The sequence below is a fragment of the Papio anubis genome, chromosome 3 (assembly GCF_008728515.1).
Source record: "Papio anubis isolate 15944 chromosome 3, Panubis1.0, whole genome shotgun sequence".
In the NCBI taxonomy this organism is placed as follows: Eukaryota; Metazoa; Chordata; class Mammalia; order Primates; family Cercopithecidae; genus Papio; species Papio anubis.
The window spans coordinates 133,882,612-133,905,007 of record NC_044978.1 but is presented as its reverse complement, the minus strand read 5'-3'; the positions used below and the strand labels follow the sequence as shown (position 1 = coordinate 133,905,007).

The 22,396-nt window shown below is 34.6% G+C and overlaps 1 protein-coding gene across 1 annotated transcript in view; it reads right to left on the bottom strand.

Annotated features, from left to right (window-relative positions):
* Positions 1–21,867, bottom strand: part of MMRN1 (multimerin 1) — a 76,384-nt gene extending 54,517 nt beyond the window's left edge. The window contains exons 1-2 of the mRNA XM_009207185.4: positions 21,797–21,867; positions 5,136–5,988 (exon numbers count right to left, since the gene is read on the bottom strand). Of these exons, the coding sequence (XP_009205449.2) occupies positions 5,136–5,740 (605 nt within the window). The 5' untranslated portion in view covers positions 5,741–5,988; positions 21,797–21,867. The remainder of the gene's footprint in view (positions 1–5,135; positions 5,989–21,796) is intronic.
* Between the last annotated feature and the right edge of the window lie 529 nt (positions 21,868–22,396).

Below are 22,396 nucleotides of genomic sequence, written 5' to 3'. Positions count from 1 at the left end.
GTCCTTCATTATAAAAGGTGCAGAAAGAGCATTCCAGCAAGAACAAAAAAAGTTTCCTTTGAGATTTATATTAACTTGACATGTTCAATAAACAGAAGGGAAGCCAGCGTGGCTGGAGGAAATGAAGTGCAGTGAGCTTCGAGTGTGACAATGAATGAAAGACCAAATTTCACAGATTTTAAGACACACGTTTTTGAAATCAAGAATGTGTCTTGAAATCAATGGCATTTTTCAGTCACAATTGGTCAGACAGCAGTTGTTGCTATTGCCTTAGAAATACTTTACCAGTTTCATTTACATTTTCTTCTTAAGTTTGCAAAAGTGATATGTGACCAAAATCTCAAAGTCTGAAAGACAAAACTAAAAATTCAAAGTAAGCAAGTATGATGTCATAGTTTTCTTTCTGATTAGTACCTAAAATAATGTGTCACTTACAATAATGAAGTCTTACATCCAGTGAAATGCATTAATCTGACTTAAATGTTCAAAAGATTCCTCCCTTGTGTGGATCATGGATTATGGTAAACAAGGGTGGAAAGAAGTGGACCAGTTAGAACACTAGTGGTGAATAATGGCAACTAGAAGATGGAGAGAAGCTAAGGTATTTGGGATCTATTAGAGGTGTAACAAGACTTTTTGATAGATTAGATAAAAACCAGGGGGCAGGCCGGGCGCGGTGGCTCAAGCCTGTAATCCCAGCACTTTGGGAGGCCGAGGCGGGCGGATCACGAGGTCAGGAGATCGAGACCATCCTGGCTAATATGGTGAAACCCTGTCTCTACTAAAAATACAAAAAACTAGCCGGGCGTGGTGGCGGGCGCCTGTAGTCCCAGCTACTGGGAGGCTGAGGCAGGAGAATGGCGTGAACCTGGGAGGCGGAGCTTGGAGTGAGCCGAAATCGCGCCACTGCACTCCAGCCTGGGTGACACAGCGCGAGACTCCGTCTCAAAAAAAAAAAAAAAAAAAAAAAAAAACCAGGGGGGAGAGAAAAATTCCAAAGATCTATCCAAGGTTTCTAGTTACGGAACTAGCCATTCACTGATTTGGTAAAAATTAAGATACATGGGTACAGGGGTTGGGAATTGTGAGAAAAGCAGGCAGTTGAATCGTATCGTTACCTAATTTCACCTATTATCCTCTCAGGCAAGGTTTACTGACCCCATTCACAATGGGTAGACCATTCCCCTGTTATATACTACAATTTCTTAAGCTTCATTCAGAATCAGCATTTGTGATTCACCGTTATTCCTCCTCTCACCTCTGCCACTGGGCTGTTGGTTCCATAAGGCAGGACACGTAGGAGTTCTTGTTCATTGTTTTACTCCCAGCACAACCACAGTGCTGGTGACAGATAAGGTGTTCAGCAAATATTTGTTCAACATATAAATACACTAATCCTAATTTCTTATTTCCATCCTTCCTATTTCAAAGTGCTTGGTCATTGACTAATACCCACTCTGCCAGACAGGAAACCACAGGGCTATTGTAGCCAGGAGTTCCTGCAATGCTAAAAAAAAAAAAAAAGAGCTACAAGATGAAACAAAAATGTGCCAGAGTAATCCTGAATAATCTAGAAAAGAACCTGTAATAAACACAAATACTCCTTTTACGAAGAATTATTATAAAATTCCAAGAATGGTAGGAAAAAAAATATGTTTATTCTAAATCAACCAGGTTTTTTTCATAAACAAATGCAAATATTTACTTGGGAAGCTTTCTTCTTTATATTCACATATTGATGCTCATATTTCACATTCAGTATGATTAAATATTGATTGTGTACCTGCTATAAACCAGAGACTTTGCTAGCTCTGAAAATAAGTCCCTGTATGCAAAGACACTAAAAATTCATTATGATTATTATGCAGTGTTGTAAGTGCAGTGAATAGGGGAATTCAAAGAGACCTGTAGGAGCAGTTAGAAAGGCCACCTAACTTCACCTGAGAAGGCTTCCTGCAGTTATTATTAGGTGGGAAAGGAGACAATTATGGCAAAAGAGAACCATTGTTAGTCAGAGGGGCAGACAGGGAAAAAACGTGGGTTTAACAAACAGCATATATTGGACCAGAGAACTACTTATTTGAATAGGAAGGAAGTGGCGGAAGATGAGGTTGGGGAGGTAGGCAGGAGGCAGATCTAGGATGGCATCATGTGACTAACTGGGTGACAAATCTAGATTGTAATCTGGAGGCAATCAATAGCCTATGAAGCCTCACGAGCTGGGAAGTGAACTGGTCACGCTTATCCTCCCACTTGTGATAAGAGACTGTACCTGCCAAGGGAGTGTAATGTAGGAGCTGACAGCAATGAATCTAAAGCCAGCCAGCTTGGGTTTGAATCTTTGCCCCGAGATTTGTTAGCTAAATGACCTTAGGTAAGCTACTTAATCCCTCTGTAAAGAAATAATGATAGAATCTTCCTCATCTTTATGGAGTTATGGTAATGATTAAATGAGTGAATATATTCACTCACAATAGTAGAGTACTAGGAACAGATGCCATGTACGTGTTTGCTACTATTATTATTATTATTTGCCAATCAAATGAAAATTTGAAAGACTTCTTTTGACCTTATCAAGGGTTTGCATCCTAGGTCCTTAAGCGAAGGACCTAGGTTTTCTCTAATGCCATTGTCATTTGAATGGCTTAATGAGTAAGGAATCTTGGTAATGGAAAGGATTACTAAAAGAAAACCTCAAGCTCTCCAGGACCTCAAACAACAGAATCCCTACATGGAGTAGGTACTTTTCTATAGAAAGAATTTAAGAACACTTTTGTTGGAAAAGTCATAGGATAAAGTTCTGTTCAGCAAGTTATACCTTTAATATTGTTTTCTCATAGAGCATATTCAAATTTTTTGAAGTCTGATAGGTATGTTAGTGTTTACTTTTTATAGGGAATATTCCTTAGAGGCAGGAATTATTGTTATTTTTAAAATTCTGTGTGTCCCAAAACCTAGCACAGTGCTGGCACATGATGGGCAAATTATAAAAAATCATCAAATAAACAAGCGTTCGCAACCTTTGAAAGCAAGGACCTTGGATAAAGCAACTAGTATTTATTTAAAAACTAGTATTGATCAAACTACTAGTTACTAGTTCTAATTATGACAGAGCTGTATGCCACTTTCTATGTGGTATATAACATTTAAATGCTATTTTAACTTGAATTGTCTCTTTGTTCTGTTTATTATACTTCCCTTTCTATTAAAAATTTCTGGCTGAGTGCGGTGGCTCACGCCTCTAATCCCAGCACTTTGGGAGGCTGAGGCGGGTGGATCAAAAGGTCAAGAGATCAAGACCATCCTGGCCAACATGGTGAAACCCCATCTCTACTAAAAATACAAAAATTAGCCTGGCGTGGTGGTGCGCCACCTGTAGTCCCAGCTACTCAGAAGGCTGAGGCAGGAGAATCACTTGAACCTGGGAGTCGAAGCTGTGCCACTGCACTCCAACCTGGCAACAGAGCAAGACTCTATCTCAAAAAAAAAAAAAAAAAAAAAAATTATTAGCTATAGCATCTCTGAAAAGCTCACAATCGTTTCCCATGAATGTCCAAGAGTTTTATTGTAACTAATTTTTAAAAATTTAATTACAGCCTCTAATAAAATACGATTAACAGAGATGATGCACTCAAGTGATTTAGAAAAAGCTCTCAATAAATGACATTTCTGATTATTATTTAATAGACAAAATCCTCTTGTCCCCCAAAATGGGAAAGATTAATACATGTCCATTAAATGTTTTTTAATGGCAAATCTACTTGTCCCAAAATGAACATTTTGTAATCTGTACTATTTGTTTTACAGTAAGCTGGCATTGTTCCAAAGTCCACTATGTGAATACTTTTTTAGTTACAATCAGATTTACTTATATATTTTAAAAAAATCTGTAACTTTTGAAATATATTGAAAAATAGACTTGAATAATAAATAATACAGAAATAAGTAAATTAATCAGCTTGTATTCTTACCAGTGTCTCTCTTCTTCTCACCTTTATATCAGCAACAGCTTTAACCAAATGCCTTTCACATAGCAGGTGTGTCAACTTCTATTTTTAACTTTTATTTTATTTTATATTAGTAAGATGTTTAACCCCATTTTGCTCCCAAGACATGTCTGGTGTCTTGACTTTGTTTTATTACATGTAAAAACTATTTGTAAGTTTAGTTTTATAACACTAAACTTCTAGTATTCTAAACATACAGATAACTTGGAGCCTTAAATGAATAAAATATTGACCCACCCAGATATTTTTTCTTTGTTTATTTTGATTTGACTATCACTTCTTTTGAAAACCCTCTTTAACAATGCTCCCTTAAATTTGTTTTATTTTATTTCAACCTTTCAAATTGCTCTAAATTTAAATTAAAATTAATCTGAAAAGTAGATTTTCTGAGTCATCACATTCATGATGGCAACACAACTCAAATAATAAAACAGTACTATCAAAATTTGAGTTGTTGAGCACCTATTCTGTGAGGATCACACACCTAAGCACATTTCATTCATTTGTATCTGAACGAGAGCCCTGCAAAGTTTTATTTTTATTGACATTCCTTGTATTAAATCTGTAGTTTCTGTATGAAGAAACCAAGGTTCACAGAGATCAATTGAGTTGCTCAAAATCATGGAACTAGACCATACTGAAGCCAGGATTGCACCTCTGGTGTGCTTGGTTCAATCTTTAACAACTGTTACTTTTTATAATACTGCTATTTCAATTTTCAAATCTGTTCATGCCCCAATTTTATTTATTTATTTATTTTTCTCTTTCATATTGTGGGTATGGTTTGGAACACAATCAACATATCCTTGAGTTGAATTAAACTAACAGCCACCGTGGTGCTACTTTGCTTGGCAATGACTATTCTAAAGTAAAACCACCTCTATAAGTGAATAGAAAAGTGAATGATTATTTTAGTTAAAACAAAATTGCTGCATTTTATTTGTTCATTTTTCCCTATTAGGTAAACTAACAATAAATAACTTTATCTAACTGAAATGGCGAAATTATAAATATGATCCAATTTCATCCTGAATTTGAAATAATTTTCTGGGAGTGAGGTAAATTTCACTCGCAATCTTCTAGACCTGCTAGACAGAGAAAGAACGAAAAGAAAAAAAGATTCCTTACTTTCCTCTAGTTGTTTCGAAACTTGATTTTTGGTAGTCAGTTCTTTGGCTGGGACTGCTGTCACCCCGGCTGAGGTATGTTTCCCGTGGGGCTCGATTTCCGACGCTTCCAGTGCCTCCAACACCTCCAACTGCATTTAGAGAAGTTGCTTGTTCATTTGACTTTCTGGCAAAGCTCTGAAGAAATTTCAGTGTGGAATTGGAAAGGACCACTGGTTCTGCTCCAGGATTGAACTTGATGTTAGCTTTGGTTGGGAGGGTAAGATTCTGCAACTTGACCACTCCTTCTGCTCTCTCTGTGGATGTGGGAGTTTGGTTTCTCACACCCTCAGCAGGTGCACTTGTCTCTGAGGGAGGCAGTGTTGATTGAAGAAGACTCTCTTCAGAAGTTCTTGCCTCTGGAGCTGTAGCTATCTCCGCTGACATGACCCAAGTAGTTGGCAGTATTTGCAAACTTTGTATTTTATTTGGAGGAACTGAAGCAGAGGTCATAGTCTTCTGAGAGTTCCCATCCTCAGGTATAGTCCAAGAATGCTTACTGTTGTTAAGGCCAATGCCCCCACTCCATAAACTAGAAAGCAGGACAAATAATCTTGCCCCCTTCATCTCAGTAGTTTGAAGCAAGGTAGCTCATGTGAAATTTGGGGACAAAATGCGTGTGGCCTTTTTGATAGCTGCTTCCACACTGAATCTGCTAAGACCAAGCTTTGCCAATTTGAGATGTGTAGAGGAAACAGGTTTCTGTGTTTTGTAGTGTGCTCAGGAAGTTCGATTTCCTGTTTCTGTAGGGTTTTGGTGATCTGTGACCTCTAGTGGGATGGCTCTATGGAAGTGCTGAAGGGTCTCTGACAAAGCTGAGGGTAAATGGGAAAACACAGGCAATTATTATCAGGAAAACCCATGAGAAAAATATGAAGTAACTTTCTTTTTCTGAGCACACCCATGTTTCACATTTCACTGCTTTCAAAGAGAAATTTCAGGTTCACCATAGACAGTGTAAAGTTTTGTTGATATGGGCTGAACACAGGAGTTTTAACATTTTGTTCTACTGCATAAAGACACTGAGAAAAGTTTTTATGATACTTCTTATCTGCTATGCTCTATCCAGAGACCTGCATTTTGTTCAAGTGCATATCAACATGCGTACACATAATCAAAAGGTTGTTTACAGTGTCTCTATCCTTTCATATGGTACATATACCCTAAATTATAAAATATATATAATATATATATCTTTCTGTTTCTATAAATACACTTCAGCTGTATCATTACTTAATCTCAATGATTATAAGTAATAACAGAAAAGGAAAGTATAAGTAATTGAGTTAGACAGGTATACCAGGAACTCACTTTAAATTCTGCTCCTGGAACTTCTACCAGAGATACCCGCTAATGGAATAAATAATCAGAATTTTACTTCCTTTATTTTCCAATCCTGAATGTCTGGTGGATGTGGGTAATCAATATTTTACTAGTAAGGGATAGATGAAGAAAAAGTGGAGTCACATAAAAATAAATTAAAATGGGATCATATAGGATGCTTTTATACTTTTACTGTAGGACAAAATTATACCAGTTGTAGGTAGCAGAGAACCAGATGTATCAAAGAGTTTTCTGTGGGTTTTTTTCTGGTAGAGATGTTTCATGAGATTTATGATTTAAATTCTCCAGCAAATCTCTGATCCTCAGACTTCAATTAACCTCTCGTCTATAAAATTTCATAACAGCCTGTTTAAATAGATATGTAAACTAAGTTATAATAGTTCATTCATTCATTCACTGATACATTTATTTATGTATTTACACGTTCAGTAGTTGCATAACCCCTCATTCTGTGCACAGTACTCTCTTATATGCTAGGATTATAAAGGAAAGCAAAAATATTCTTTGCTGTCAATTTGCTAATTGTCTGTTATGTTATTTGAAAGCTAAATCCATGTGTAACCAATCTTCCTGTCAACTTCTGTCCCAGGCATTATGCTCTTGCTAAATATTCAGTCATTGATTATTAAACTATTATTAGATTTTATTTTCTGTTATTAGATTATTAAGTTCCTTCTTTCAAAATTAGAGAACTGGAAATCTAATTCCTGCTTGGTTATGTTTTATTGTAGATATTTTCTCTAATCCTTATTCCTGGACACAGTGCACCAGATTTGAAATAAGGCCTAATTCTTCCCTGGGCTACTAACTACTTGGGCTTAATATTTTTCTTCCCTCAATCTTTGCCATTTACTTCCATAAGTGTATTGTTGACCTCCTAGAGAGTATATAATATGGAGTTATTTAAACTAAGACAATCATCAGCAACCCCAATTGACTTTGATATGGAGTAAAAAGCATCCATTTCTCAGATATACCACAGAAAAATCCACAAGCCTTACCTTAGTAAAGGAGCAAAAAGGTCCAGCACAGACAATCCAGGAAATGAGTAGTTAATAAAAAGAGCAATGAAACTGCACAACTGTCACAATACAAACACGGTTTTCAGTACAAAGAAAAAGGCTTTACAGTGTCTTTATCTGGAAAAGACAGAAGGAAATAGCTTTGGCTTATAGAAGAGAAGTAATTTTGTAAAATTTAGGAAAAATATTCCTATTTATATTCAATTTTATACCAATTTTCCTAGATTTAGTAAAAATAGATGAATGGACTGTCTTGAAGATTTATAAAACTGCCAGAATAATGACATTCACTGATTTTTTTTTTTTTCTTCTACAGTTTGAAAGACTGTTCAAACCTGGTTTGGCAAGTGAACTTTAGTGATAAAAGGTCACCCACTGGTTCTATAACAGATAACAAATAGTTATCCAATGATAATAAAAGCTGAACAAAGCTAAGCAATTCATTTCACCTCTTACAAGGTATTGACCAATAATGACTTTTGCTCACCCCCATCCTAGCTTACAAGTGACCCTGCAATCCAAAGGCTAAAGGTTCTATATCTCACTATTGATCTACAAAGCCATCTTGTGCTTTAACTCCCCAGAGAATCCCAAGCTCATTTAGTGATTTGGGGTGTATGGATCAGCCCTTAATTAGACATATAAAATGCTCCAGAAACTGTCAGAGGCCTCATCTCAAATTCTGCTTTCTAAGACTAATTAATATTCATCAAATAACAATTAAGAAAAATACTATTGCTGAGATGACTGACTGAGGTGTACTCAGTTTATTCATTCTTCTAGATACTCTAAACACTATTGTTGGATTAAACTATAACATCATTTTTGTATACCTGGACCCCGTCATTTTGCTCTACCTCCCATTTCCCACTAGGTTGTTTATATTAAATTATGTTTTACCATCTTGCCATTTGTTCACCATGAATATTTTATAAGATAAAAATCATGAAATTTATTATATTACGTGCTATCAGGAGATTTTTATGTCATTTTTCATTGTATCATAAACACAGGATTCACTATATACTGCAAAATGGGTTATCTGTAGGTGATGAGATAATGGGTTTGGTTCTTTTCCCCTTTGTAATCCATATGCATTAATTTTCTAACTGCAAGAAAAACAAACAAACAAACAAAAAACAAAAAAAAATTATTAAGTTGAAAGAAAATACAAATGTGAGTTAAAAGGGAATCTTAGATTGAGGAGTTCACTGTAGATGGTGCTGTGTATTATTGAAAGTCTTTTTGAGACAGAGTCTCCCTCTGTTGCCCAGGCTGGAGTGCAGTGGTGCCATCTCGGCTCACTGCAAGCTCCGCCTTCTGGGTTCACGCCATTCTCCTGCCTCAGCCTCCCGAGTAGCTGGGACTACAGGCGCCTGCCACCATGCCCGGCTAATTTTTTTGTATATTTTTAGTAGAGATGGGGTTTCACCATGTTAGCCAGGATGGTCTCGATCTCCTGACCTCGTGATCCGCCCGCCTCGGCCTCCCAAAGTGCTGGGATTACAGGCATGAGCCACGGCGCCCGGCCTGAAAGCATTTTTAAAACTGTAAGAGTTATTATTCTCCGTAAAATGTTGGGGTTATGGGCTAACTTCTACCATTAGTAGGATTTTTCAGCAACTGTTTTCTTTATTTTTCACAAGAAATCCCTATTTTCTTAAAATAGTTTAAAACATCCAAAATGCGATTTCATTATAACCTTCCTCCGTAAGATGTATCAGTCAAAAATAATTGAAGAAAACAAATTTTAGAGTTTTTTCAATTTAATGGTGTTTGAAAAATATTGAAAACCTTTTAAATTTACATGTGGACAAAGGGGGTTATCAACATACAGCAAAGGGGATGGAGAAGAAGAGAAACTGATTTCTGCATAATTTTGATGAGTCGATGTGCTAGGTAAGTTAAATTTGGCATATTATGTAATTCTTACACATGTGTTAGGTAAGTATTCTATTCTCATTATACTCATGGGAAGTTAAACTTAAAGAAGTGAAATAACTTCCTAGGGTAGCACATTAGTAATTGATAGAACAGATATTTATGCCCGATTCTGATTCAATAGGCACTCAGTAAATATTTGTTGAATCAATGAATGAATGGATGAAGCTATGACCATACTGCTATGTATAGTGATAACACATGGGTTGAGGAGGGCTCTATTTCACATTCTTATAGCCACACAAAAGAAAAAAAAGTGATCTAAATAAATATAATGAACTTGTTCCAGGAACACAACTTCAAAAGTCTTCTGAAATACCCTTTCAGTCACATTGCTTCCTGTAAGTTCCTCCTAAAGAAAATTCAGAAAGCCTATTGATTCTACATTATCTATTCTCAAAATAAATATGAGGTTTATTTTGAAGCCATCATAGCCATATTAGAACAATAAACCAAAGACTAGGAGCTGTAGAAAAAAAAAGATAACGAAGCAGTAGCGATGCTAGAAAAATGTAAGATAAACAAATAAACTGAAAGTAAGAAAATTTAGGTTTGAGTAGGCTGGCAGGAAAGGGAAGATGGACAATTAATGAGTTACATAATTCTTAATATTAAGTGAGAGAAACATATTAGTTTATCAGAAAAAAAAACCAACATATATTGTCCTAATATTAAAATTTTAACTTTATAAGAACATAAGGAACATACTGATAAAGATGACCAAATGCCCCAATGAGAAAATGAACATATGAATAGTTCACAGAACCATGCCATTGCTGATTTTACATTTCCCATTTAAGTAGAACAGTACCCTTGAAGTGAAAGAGTTCAAAACTCATTTCTTTTGATCATTTTAGAAATAACAATATTTTCATTTTCTTAATGGAAAGCTGTCTCTGGTTATCAAGTGATTATCAGTAGCGACTTCTGTTTCTGAAAATATGGAATAGACATATTTCCCTATTCCTTCTGCTAAGTACATCTGAAAATCATGGACATTATATATAGAACAAATAGAAGATTCTGAAGGGTGGAGAAAAGAAGGCAGAATGACTAGGTGACCCAAGGAACAATTAAGCATTGAGTTCCCAAGTTTTCTTTTGCCTCATTTCTGGGTTCTGGGGAATTTGGCAAACTAGGAACACCAATAGGCACAAGCAATAAAAGCCCCAATAAAAGCTTTCTTTAGGCCAATGACTAGAAAATTGAAAGCCTGGAAAGAAGGGAAAGTTTTTTTTTTTTTTTTTTTGAGACGGAGTCTCGCTCTGTCACCCAGACTGGAGTGCAGTGGCCAGATCTCAGCTCACTGAAAGCTCCGCCTCCCGGGTTCACACCATTCTGCTGCCTCAGCCTCCTGAGTAGCTGGGACTACAGGCGCCCGCCACCACGCCCAGCTAATAGGTTTTGTATTTTTAGTAGAGACGGGGTTTCACCACGTTAGCCAGGATGGTCTCCATCTCCTGACCTCGTGATTTGCCCACATTGGCCTCCCAAAGTGCTGGGATTATAGGCGTGAGCCACCGCGCCCGGCCTAGAAGGGAAAGTTTTTAGAAAATAACCACTCTACCCCCACCGTACAGCACAGGAAAAGAAAAAAGAAAAAAGAAATAAAAACAAAAAACAAAAGAACCCACCCTTGCCAGCAAAGCCTGAAGGGAGAATTAAACTTCCACCTCACGAGGTTGTAACAAGGTGTCCCAACCCTCATTCTCCTGTTGGGGCAGTGTCAGAGAAGGCCAACAGAGGAGCCAGAAGTTTCTTCATCAAGAGGCCTTGCCTGAGTACACTGCCATAGCTCTCCAAAAGCTGAGTGAAAGGAAAAGAATGAAAATCAATAGCTTCAAAAGGTCCTCCAAAGGCTAGAGATAAGGCAAGAGGTTGGAAAGATGTCTTCCAAGGTGTAGAAATCCAAGGGTGGGTCTGGAAAGAAATGAGAATGTACTAGAGATTTTTTTTAAATGATTTTTCATTGTAAAGTAGAAGATTTTTCACTGTGAAGTAGTGTTTTAATCACCCTCTCTTCACCCTATTGTTGAGGGAGGAATTCCCACCTTAGGGTTATAGGAATGGGTAAACACATGATGTCCAATGTTGAATTGATGTGATTGGCAGCAGTTTATACATAAACTAAAGCCCTGGGGAAGAGGACACAGCATACCACGCAGGGCCACACCAGGGCTGCACTCGGGAATAGAGTGAACAATCAACAACGCTAGAAGATGGACTTGGTAATATTAAGAGTATGAGGTGTCCCCTGGCTGCCACAGGCGGATGTGACTGGCTTGTTTGAATAATTCTGTGGGCTGGCAGGGAACTGAAACCTACTACTCAGGGATAAGCAGGAACTATGCCTGGTCCCCTTGATAAGGCAGTGGATATTGGGCTGGAAACCTTATCCACAAGAGCAGAGTGGAGAAGGAAACTTTTGGGTTAAGGCCATCGATGCCCTCTGGTTGCAGATGTCAAGACAGCACATAATTCTATGTCTTTATTTTAGGCCTCATATTACACACAGTTCAGAGAGCTTTTTCTCTGTATTGTCAAAGATAAAGAGCTCTCCAGAGTTTTGCCTGTGCTCAGATCTCAAACTTACTTGAAAGGAAAATCCTTATCATGCCCTCAAAGTATTTTAAGAGCATGGTGAGTTAAAACTTAACACTACAACAATTTTGGTTTATATTAGACCTAGCTCAATTACAAATTGGGATAACTCCGCTCCTACACTAAAGGGCTAGCGGGATAAGAATGTCCTTCTCTGAGGTAAATATTATTTAGTATACCCTTTATTCTTTTATGCATAATGCCTCATATAATAAAAAATTTTAAGACAAATGAAAAAATAAGAAAATGTAATTCATGGTCAAGAGAGAAACCCTAAAAAAATCCAGAAAGCACCAAGGTATTGGAAGTATAAGAGAGAGAATTTCAAATAAGTATGATAGAATGGGTATTGAAGGTGGACAACATGTCTGAATAGAAAGGGAATTTCAGCAGAGATAAAAATTATTTTTTAAAAAGTTGAATGAAAATGCCAGAAATAAGACATAACAAAAATGAAGAAGTCATCTGATAAGCTTCATAGCACACTGGAAATATCAAAGAAAATAAGCAGTTAACTTGAAGATAGGATAGAAGAAATTATCAAAACTGAAACACAAAACAGATGAATATGTGAACGAAATAAACAGTGTCTGAGATCTGTGGAACAATTTCATATGGTTTAGCACACCTATAAATGGAGGGATAAAGAAGAAAAGAGAGAGTAAATAGTACAAAAGATAATTTTTTAAAGATTTATAGGTAAGACTTTTCCAAAATTGAGGAGACACAATTGATGAGTTGTTAGAAAAAAAAAACCACGCCATATCACATAAAGGGGAACATAATTATAGCTGACTTTTCATTAAGTCAAATAGATGAGAGAGAGCAATAGAATTACACCTTTAAAGTGCTCAAAGGAAAAAAATAACATGTCAACTTATAATTCTATATCTTGTAAAAATATCCTTCAAAAGTAAAGGGGAAATAAACACAACTTTAATAGGTGAAACTTGAAAGAATTTGATTTCAGAAGACCCACCCTATAAGATATAGTAAAGAAACCCTTCCAGCTAAAGAGAAACTATAGAAAAATGGAGCTAGATTAGCAAGAAGGAATGGAGAGCATCAGAAAAGTTTTATATAGGTAAACAAATTTGATATTATCTTTATTATTGATTAAAAAAGGTAGATAATTGATATTATCTTTAGTATAGATTCAAAAAAGATGCATATGTGAACAAAATGAACAGTGTCTGAGATCCGTAGAACAATTTCATATGGTTCAACATACCTATAATTGGAGGAAATAAAGAAGAAAAGAGAGAGCATTATAATTTCAAATGTAGTGTGAAATAATAATGAATTAAATTATTTTTTATTTGACTGTTGAGACAAAAATCACAGCAATAATGTATGGTGAGATTGATAGCATTTTGTAGTTAACATTCAAGAAAGAGGAACAGAAACAGCCTGCAGGTGTGTAAATGAAATTACACAGTTATAAGGAGATTCTGATGTTATAAGTGAAAAGTAAAATGTTATTTGAAAACATACTAGAATAAATTAAAATGCATATTTTAATTGTTAGAGCAAAAATATAGCTTAAAAATCAATATAGGATTACAATGGAACATTTAGAAAGTACTCACTTCATATAAAAAGGGAAAGAAAGGAGGAAAAGAGACTCAGTCAATCAAGAACACATAATACTGAATATAAATGCACCTAGTAGTGTTTCAAAATATGTGAAGCCAAAATCACTGTAAATGTGTGGATTTATTTCTGGGTTCCCTATTCTGTTTCATCAGTCTATGGGTCTGTTTTCATGCCAGCACCATCCTATTTTGGTTACTACAACTCTGTAGTATAATTTGAAGTTAGGTAATATGATTCCTCCAACTTTGTTCTTTTTGCTTAGAACTGCTTTGGCTATTCTGTATTTTTGGTGGTTTCATTTAAATTTTAGAATTTTTTTTTTCTATTTCTGGAAGAACGTCATTGGTATTTTGATAGGGATTGCATTAAATCTGTAGATTGCTTTTTGTAGCGTGAACATTTTAACAATATTGATCCTTTGAATCCATGAACATGAGATATCTTCCCATTTTTGTGTCGCCTTCAATTGCTTTCATCAATAATTTTTGACAAAAGCTCCAAAAACATACACATGTTTTCTTTAATTTGTGGGAGCTAAAACATTTGCTCTCATGGAGGTAGATAGTAGAATTTTGGTTATCACAGGCTGGGAAGGATAGTGATGAGTGGGGCATAAAGAAAGGTTGGTTATTGGGTACAAAATACAATTAGATGGCAGAAATAAGATATAGGGTTCAGTAGCACAATAGGGTGACTATAGTTCACAATAGTTTATTGTATATTTCAAAATAACTAGAGAAGTGGATATGAAATGTTCATAACACAAAGAAATGATAAATGTTTCAGGTGATAGATATCCTAATTACCTTGATTTGATAATTAAATGCTATATGCTTGTATCAAAATATCACATGTACCCCATAAATATGTACAACCATTATGTAGCCATAAAAATAAGAAATAGAAAAATAAAAATCATGAAGCCAAAATGGATAGAATTAAAGGGAGAAATGGATAAATCTATTATCATAGTCAGAGATATTAACATCCTTCCTTTAGTAGACAAATATTCACATAATCAGCAATGATATAGAAGATTTGAACAAAATTATTAACCGATTGGACCTAATTGATATTCATGGAACATCCAACAACTACAGAACACATACTTTTTAAATGTAAAGGGAACCATCATTGATACAGAATATGTTTTGGGTCATGAACTATTTCTCAGTAAGTTTCAAAGCATAAAAATCATAAAGAGAATATTCTATAAACACAAAAGTGTTAAGTTACAAATAAATAAAAGTAAGCTGTTAAAAATCCCTAAATATTTTAAATGAAACAATATACTTCTAAATAATCCTCAGTCAAAGCAGCAATAACAGGGATGTTTTAAATATGTGTAACTGAATGATAATCAAAACATACCAAATTTTGTGCAATTTTGTCACTTGAAATGCCTATATTACAAAAGAAGAAAGGGGGCAGGCACAGTGTCTCATGCCTATAGTCCTAGCACTTTGGGAGGCTGAGGGAGGTGGATTGTCTGAGCTCAGGAGTTTGAGACCAGCGTAGGAAATGTGGCAAAACCTCGTCTCTACTAAAATACAAAAAAAATAAAATAAAAAAAGTAAAAAACAAAATAGCCAGGCATGGTGGCTAATAAAAAATAAAAATAAAAAAAAAAGGAAGAAGAAAGGGATGAAATTATTGAGGTATGCTTCCATTTTAAGTAATAGATAAAAAAGATCAAAATTATCCCAAAGTTAGTAGAAGGAAGAAATAGTGGAAATAATAGCAGAAATTAATGAAACAGAAAATGGACAAAGAAGAGAGAAGAATAATTTTCGAAGTTGATTTTTTGCAAAAATTAATATGATTAACTGACCTTTAGCAAGACTAATCAAGAAAAACAAGCGAGAAGAGATTATAAGTGTTAGAAAATAAAAGTAGAGACATTATAAAGAGCTTACACACATTGCAAGAATAGTAAGGACACATTATGAAGAATTTATGCCAATATATCTGGCAACTTAAACAAAATGAAAATATTCCTTTAAAAACTAAAACTGGTATAAAGAGACATTTAGAAAACTAAAAATCTCCACTCGTAATAAAACCATTCCCACAAGTAAAGCTCCAGGTCCAAATGACTTCACTCGTAAATTATATTAAACATTTGAAGAAAAAACAATACAAATCTTCATGGATTCTTTTCAAAAACAGAAAAGGAGATACCACATCCCAACCTCATTTATAAGGCCATAAAAACCTAATACCAAATATTACAAAAAATATTTCAATAAAAACAAAACTTCAGACCAATATCTTTCATTGACATAAAAGGAGAAGTATTAAACCAAATGATATCATTATGTAAAAGCTAATATATCATGATCCCACAGGGGTAATTCAAAGAAGTTAAGGTTCATTTACATTCAGAAGTCAGGCAATGTTATTCACCATATTAGAATGAATGAAAGAAAGACAGAAAGACAGAGAGAGAAAGAGAGAGAGAGACAGAGACAGAAAAGAGAAGGAGAGAGAGGAAAAAAAGAAGGAAGGAGGGAAGGAAGGAAGGAAAGAACGTAGAAAGGAAGGAAGGAAGGGAAGGAAATGTATGTATATACATCTAAATAGATAGTGTAAAAACATGTGACAAGACTAAACACTAGTTTATATTGAAATCTATCTGCATACTAGTAATAGAAGGCATCTACAAAAAATCTATAGCTAGCATCTTTATTAATTATGAAACTTTGAATGCTTTTTCCCTAATATAAAAAGGAAAAACAAAATTATTTGCTCTCACAACTTCTGTTCACTATTGCATTGAAAATCCTAGCTGATGCAATAAGGAATAAAAGAAGTTAGAAGTAAGATGACTCGAAAGGAAAATGTAAAGTGCTATACTATATATAAATGACTTGTCTGTGTACATAAAAATGTGATGTAATCCTCAAAGTTTCTAAAGCAGGGTGTGGTGGCACACTCCTGTAGTCCCAGCTACTTGGGAGGCTGAGGCTGGAGGATCACTTGAGCCCAGGAGTTCTAGGCTGCACTGTGCTCTGGTTGCACCTGTGAATAGCCAGGGCACGCCAGCTTCGGCAACATATCAAGACCCTGTCTCTATAAAAAGGAAAGAAAAGAAAAAGAAAAAGAATTCAAAATTAGTGAATTTAGGCAAGTTCACATGATAAAAGATTAACATTCATATATTAATCGTAATTCATATGATAGCCACAAGCAATGGGAATAGCAATTTATTAAAGTTCCATTTATAATGGCATCCAAAACCCATCAAAATCTTGGAATAAACCAAATTTTGCAAGATTTTTGCAATGAAAACAACAAGATATTGCCAAAAATTTTTTGAAAACCTGAATAAGTGAATATGCCAAGTTCAAGGAATGGAAAACTTGATATTTAAAAGTCCATCCTCCTCAAGTTTATTTATACCTTCAATACAAAACTAACTAATCTTAGCAGATTTTTGTTGATTAAATTTATAAGCAATGCTAAAATTAATAAGGAAATACATTGGATCTAAAAACTCAAATAATTTTTAAACAATTGGATAGTTAATACTACCTGATGTCAAGACTTAATCTACAATAAGCAAAATAATATAATATTGGTGTAAAAATAGAAAAATAGAGCACTGGAACAAAATAGTCCAAAAATTAATCTATACCGATTTTGGACAAAGGAACCAAGTCCATTCAATGGTAAAATATCTTATTAAATAATTATGCTGGAACAAATATGTGAATTTTAAAAAATGAACCTTTACCTTGAATCCACTCCAAATCCAAACATTAATTTGAGATGGTTCAGAGACTTAGATATAAACATTAAAACCATACACCTTGTAGATGCAAGTATAAGGAAATATCTTCATGGTCTTGGTATAGAGAAAGATTTATTTAATAGATACAGAAAACATGAACCATTTAAAAATAGTTGAAACATTGCATCTCCTCAAAATTTAAAACTTTAGCTCATCAAAGGACATAGTTGAAAACAAATTGGCAAGTCACATCTTGGAGGAAAATAATAGAAATTTAGATATTTGAACAAATTATTCCATCCAAAATATAAAATGAATTCATATAAATTAATGAAAAGACAAGCAATACAATTAATAAATTGTCAAAAGCCCTGAACAGACACATCACAAAGGAAGATACACAACTGGCTAACAGACATGTGAAAAGATGTCCCAGCATCTTTAGTGATCACAGCAAAACAAAGCAATTAAAACCTTACTGAGATACCATTTCACACCCATTAAGAGACCTAAAATTTTAAAACCCTCATAGCACCAAATGTTGGATGGGAGTGGAGTGAAGCAATCAGAACCCATTCATTTCAGGTAGAATAAAACGGTACCACCACTTTGCAGAATTGCGCAGCAATTATAAAATTGAAAATTCATGTCATTCATGATTCAAGAATTTGCCTGAGATACTTACACAAGGAAAATAAAAAATATGTCCACAAAAAGACTTGTTCAAGAATATTCGTAACAGCCCAAATATAAGAGAATATCAAGAGAAGAAGATATAAACAAAGACTGGAATATTGCACTCATACAATGAAATAGTATTCTGCAATGAAAAGGAATGAACACTGATACATGCAATAACATGTATGAATGTCAAAAATCAATATGATTCCTGAGAGATTTGAGATGAAGAATAATACTTATGTTACAGTTATATTTATATAAAGTTCAAGAGCAAGAAATACTAATTTACAATGATAGAAATCAGAAAGAAGTTTCCTTTGGGGATGGAAAGATTGATTGGAAAGGGACATGAAAAGCATTTCTGGGATGATGAAAATGTTTTACATCTTGCTTTCGGTTGTAGATTCTGAGTAGATGCAATTGTCAAAACGCGTGAAACAGAACACTTAACAGCCGTACATTTTATTGTGTATATATTACAAATTAAGTTTTTAAAGTGAAAGAAAAGAACTTAATGAAAATGTAATAAAGAATGTTTGCCTCTTCCTATCATTGTATTCATCTTCCTTAAATCAAGTATGCAATCTTTTGCTTACCGAATACGACGCATATATATTCTTCTGGACAGCAGCAATTATCTACAGCACAGAGAGTCAACTTAAATTGAACTGATATTTATCAAAGATGTAATATGCCTAGGACATTAAATGGAGGAAAAAATGCAGAAGGGCATTAAGAAAACTTCACTGTTAAAAGTGTTAGACTAAAATTTAAGTTTTCTAAAACTAGGTCAGTAGTCTTTCCACACCTTACTCTGTCTGTCTTCATACATGTTCTCTTAAAATCACCTAAATGCAGATAAATTTAAAGCTTAGAAGATTTTTTCTAACTTTATTAAAGAATGAAAAAACGTTAAGTATTGTTCTTAAGGTTATATATTTTATATATTTACTGTTATTTAATATAATATTGATGAAAATGTTTCAATATCAGGAACATGGATTTATAAAGAGACACCAACAAAAAAACTCATAGCAAGTAGTTGAATAGCAATCTAAATTCTCTTTTTTACATGACAAAACCTACTTAAGGTAGTAAAATTAAGAGACAACAATATCCTCCACTCCATATCATAGTAATTAAATTAAAGATGTATGGTCATTCTAGTGAATGTGATTGTGATAATCAACATCACCAAAATACTAAGGTAATCTTTCTCAGAGGGTAACTTAGCTTAAATTTAGAGAGATCCCCGCTGCTGACAAACTTTCATTAGTAATAAATTTAAGGCATTAGTAATAAATTTAAGGCATTAGTAATAAATTTAAGGTATAACTAGATATTGGAAACAAGTGTTATTATCAAAGTGAAAATACAAAATAGCCCAGAAAGCACTTTACATTCATCTGAAATATTTTCAATAATAGTTAATGCATAAGTTATTATGCTAGACTCTTTTATTAGTTGTATCATTACTCTTTAGCTCTCAAAGGCTAAACTGTAAGTTTAAAGTAGTGCAACCAAAATGGATTCAGTACACAACTTTCAACAATATATTAATGAATTGAAGCAGGCGTACAGCACTTAATTGTGTAAAAATAAGAATCAATACTAGATGAACTAATACTAGAGTTGCAGTAACAGTACTGACTAGAAAAGACATCTTCCATTCACCATGGGCACCTTTGACAAACACAAAACAGCTTTAATGAATATTAAATAATATTCTTTAATTAATATCAATAATATTCTTCTATCAGTCCCTCATTTACAAGAAAGTGAAAAGGCGTATAATTCATTTATACACACATTAGAATTCATACAAAATGAGAACGCCTGCTTTTACAGTTAGAAAAAATCATTTTTAACAAAACAAGTACATACAACATTCATTCTCAACTTGTGGAGACTGTATGTCATGACTAGAAAACGGCCACACTTTGTTCGAGTCCTTTAACACCTCAGAACAAGCAGGTCCTAAATTTAAGAATTGTGCTACAAATGTATTTGCTTAAAATTTACAAATGTGGTTTGAGTTTTGAAGTATGTATGTGCCAGATTGGAATTTAAACTTAACTAGATGCTAGCATATGCCCCAATAAAATTAAGAAGTTGCCTCCACCGGCAGTTAATTTGTTGCTTAGCTTACTGTATACAAGCTGTGTTATCATTCGTTAAATTAAAGAAATTAGTCATTGAAAAAGTTCCAGTGAATACAAGCAACAGATTTCTGCGGATTTGCATTAAGGGAGCAAACAAATGCCTTACCCTTAATTTATCAGTGCTTCTGCTCCCAAATCCCAGTAGTTACTACGTTTATCTACTTTGTGAAAGCACATAGTTTTTCTCATATTTTTATGGACTTCTTCCCTCTCAACCCTTTAACATTTCTTTTAGAATTACATGCAGTGCAATGTAGAAAGAAATATCAGGATCGAGCCTGAGACTGTTTTTTAACATCCCTGCTGTCAGGTACTGCTGGTGTGGTCTTAGACATATGGGTTGATGTTGCCAAGCTTCAGTTCTCTCCTCTGTATTCTTCTTCCCATGATTACATGGGTCACACTGCCTAGGACTGTTCCATTCGATGTAAAGCGATATATCGGTAAAAAGGAGAGATGCTATATCAAGAAACCAAAGCTATGCTTTATCAATTCTTAAATGTCCATTATGTTTTCTCTCCTCTTGTCAGGATAAGGTACTGGACTCACCTATCCTTGAATTTCTTTGATCTTCAAGGCAACGTTATTCTTACTCTAAAGCACCACAGAGCCTTCTATGTGACTCACCTTTTCTATAAATTCTTGTTGGACAGCTTACAGATTTTCTGAATTTTCTTATGCCAAGAGAAGGGCAGATTAATGCTGATTTCCTTCTTTAGGTTATTATAGTGGGTAATCGTTAACTCTGTGCACTGATTTTGTGCTAAGCACCCTATTAAGTGGCATATAAACTATAATATCTTTCTTAATTTCTCTAAAACTCCTATGACATAGTGACTCAGAATCCCCATTTTAACAAGCAGTTAAGTAACTGCCCAAGATATGGCAGCTGAGAGGGGACAGAACTGCCATTTAAACCCAGATCCTTTTGCTTAAGGGCTTAAACTCAACCTTCTCTCCCAACTTAACTGATTTCATGTTTTAATTTAGATTCTTTGTGTTGACACAAAGAAGTCAATTTCTGCTACATTAGAAAACATGTAAACAGCTAAACCAGAGTTTGGTTTCAAAAGAGAAGCAGGCAGTTATATTTGTAAGTTCACCAACTGTCCTCCTCCAGGGTTTCTATACCCAGAGCAATCAGAATATCTGTAAAATTAAAAGCAGCATCATACCATGTCCAAAAGATTAACAGTTCCACAGTACAAAGTTTGTTGATTTAGTAGTGGATTCAGCCTGTCAATCAAAATGCCATAAACAATAACATGATAACAGTTTTCAACATAAATGCTTTTCTTCAGGTTATTTTCACATGTCTTATTGAATTCTGCCAGAACATTTTCTCTGCACACTCTTCCTGAACTCTAAGTACCCATTATAAAGGAAAATTAATGCTTTTTTTAAAAGACAATGTATGTTACACAAAGAGCTAAACTATTAATACTTGAAATAGACCTGTAATCTTAGCTGAAGCAACAATAACAAAGTTCTATCTTACAAAAATAAGCAAATGTTAATTTAAAAAATTATTGGTAGCTCTTACCTTAATATTCTTTGCCCGTGGTTATAACCAAATGCTAACATCAACAGAAGCAGAAACCTCTTGGCTTCTCTGTAGGCTGTCTCCAAATATTCACTTATTTTCAGAAGCAGAGAAAGGCAAGTTTAAAGAGGGCGGAGAGAAAACCACCCTTACAATGGCCCTGCCATTATTCTTTCAGTGAATGCCTAGCAACAGAAGTCCCGGGACCTAGAAACTAAGATGCCTGAGGGCACTGACCCCCAGCCTGCCCCACGTCCTTTCAGTGTAGCTAGGATCCTGGAGCTCTTACTAAAAAGTGTTATACAACCTGAAGGCTTAACAGCCACCATGATTAAAGTGTTCAGAATAATGTTACAGCTAAGATAATTTTCTCAAAAATATTGATGGTATTGTATCTTCTTAATTAATAATACTTCAGCCAGTACTGGAAATAGGCCTAATAAATCAATCTTGTATATTAAGATTTAAATGTTTAATTCCACCCAGTTTAGAAACAAGACAAAAAAATCATGGAAGCTGGAGTAATCTCCTGCTCTAGCTTTTTGATTACAAGATTATTTCAACCCTGGATTACATTCCTGAGAGCATTTCGTAGTCACC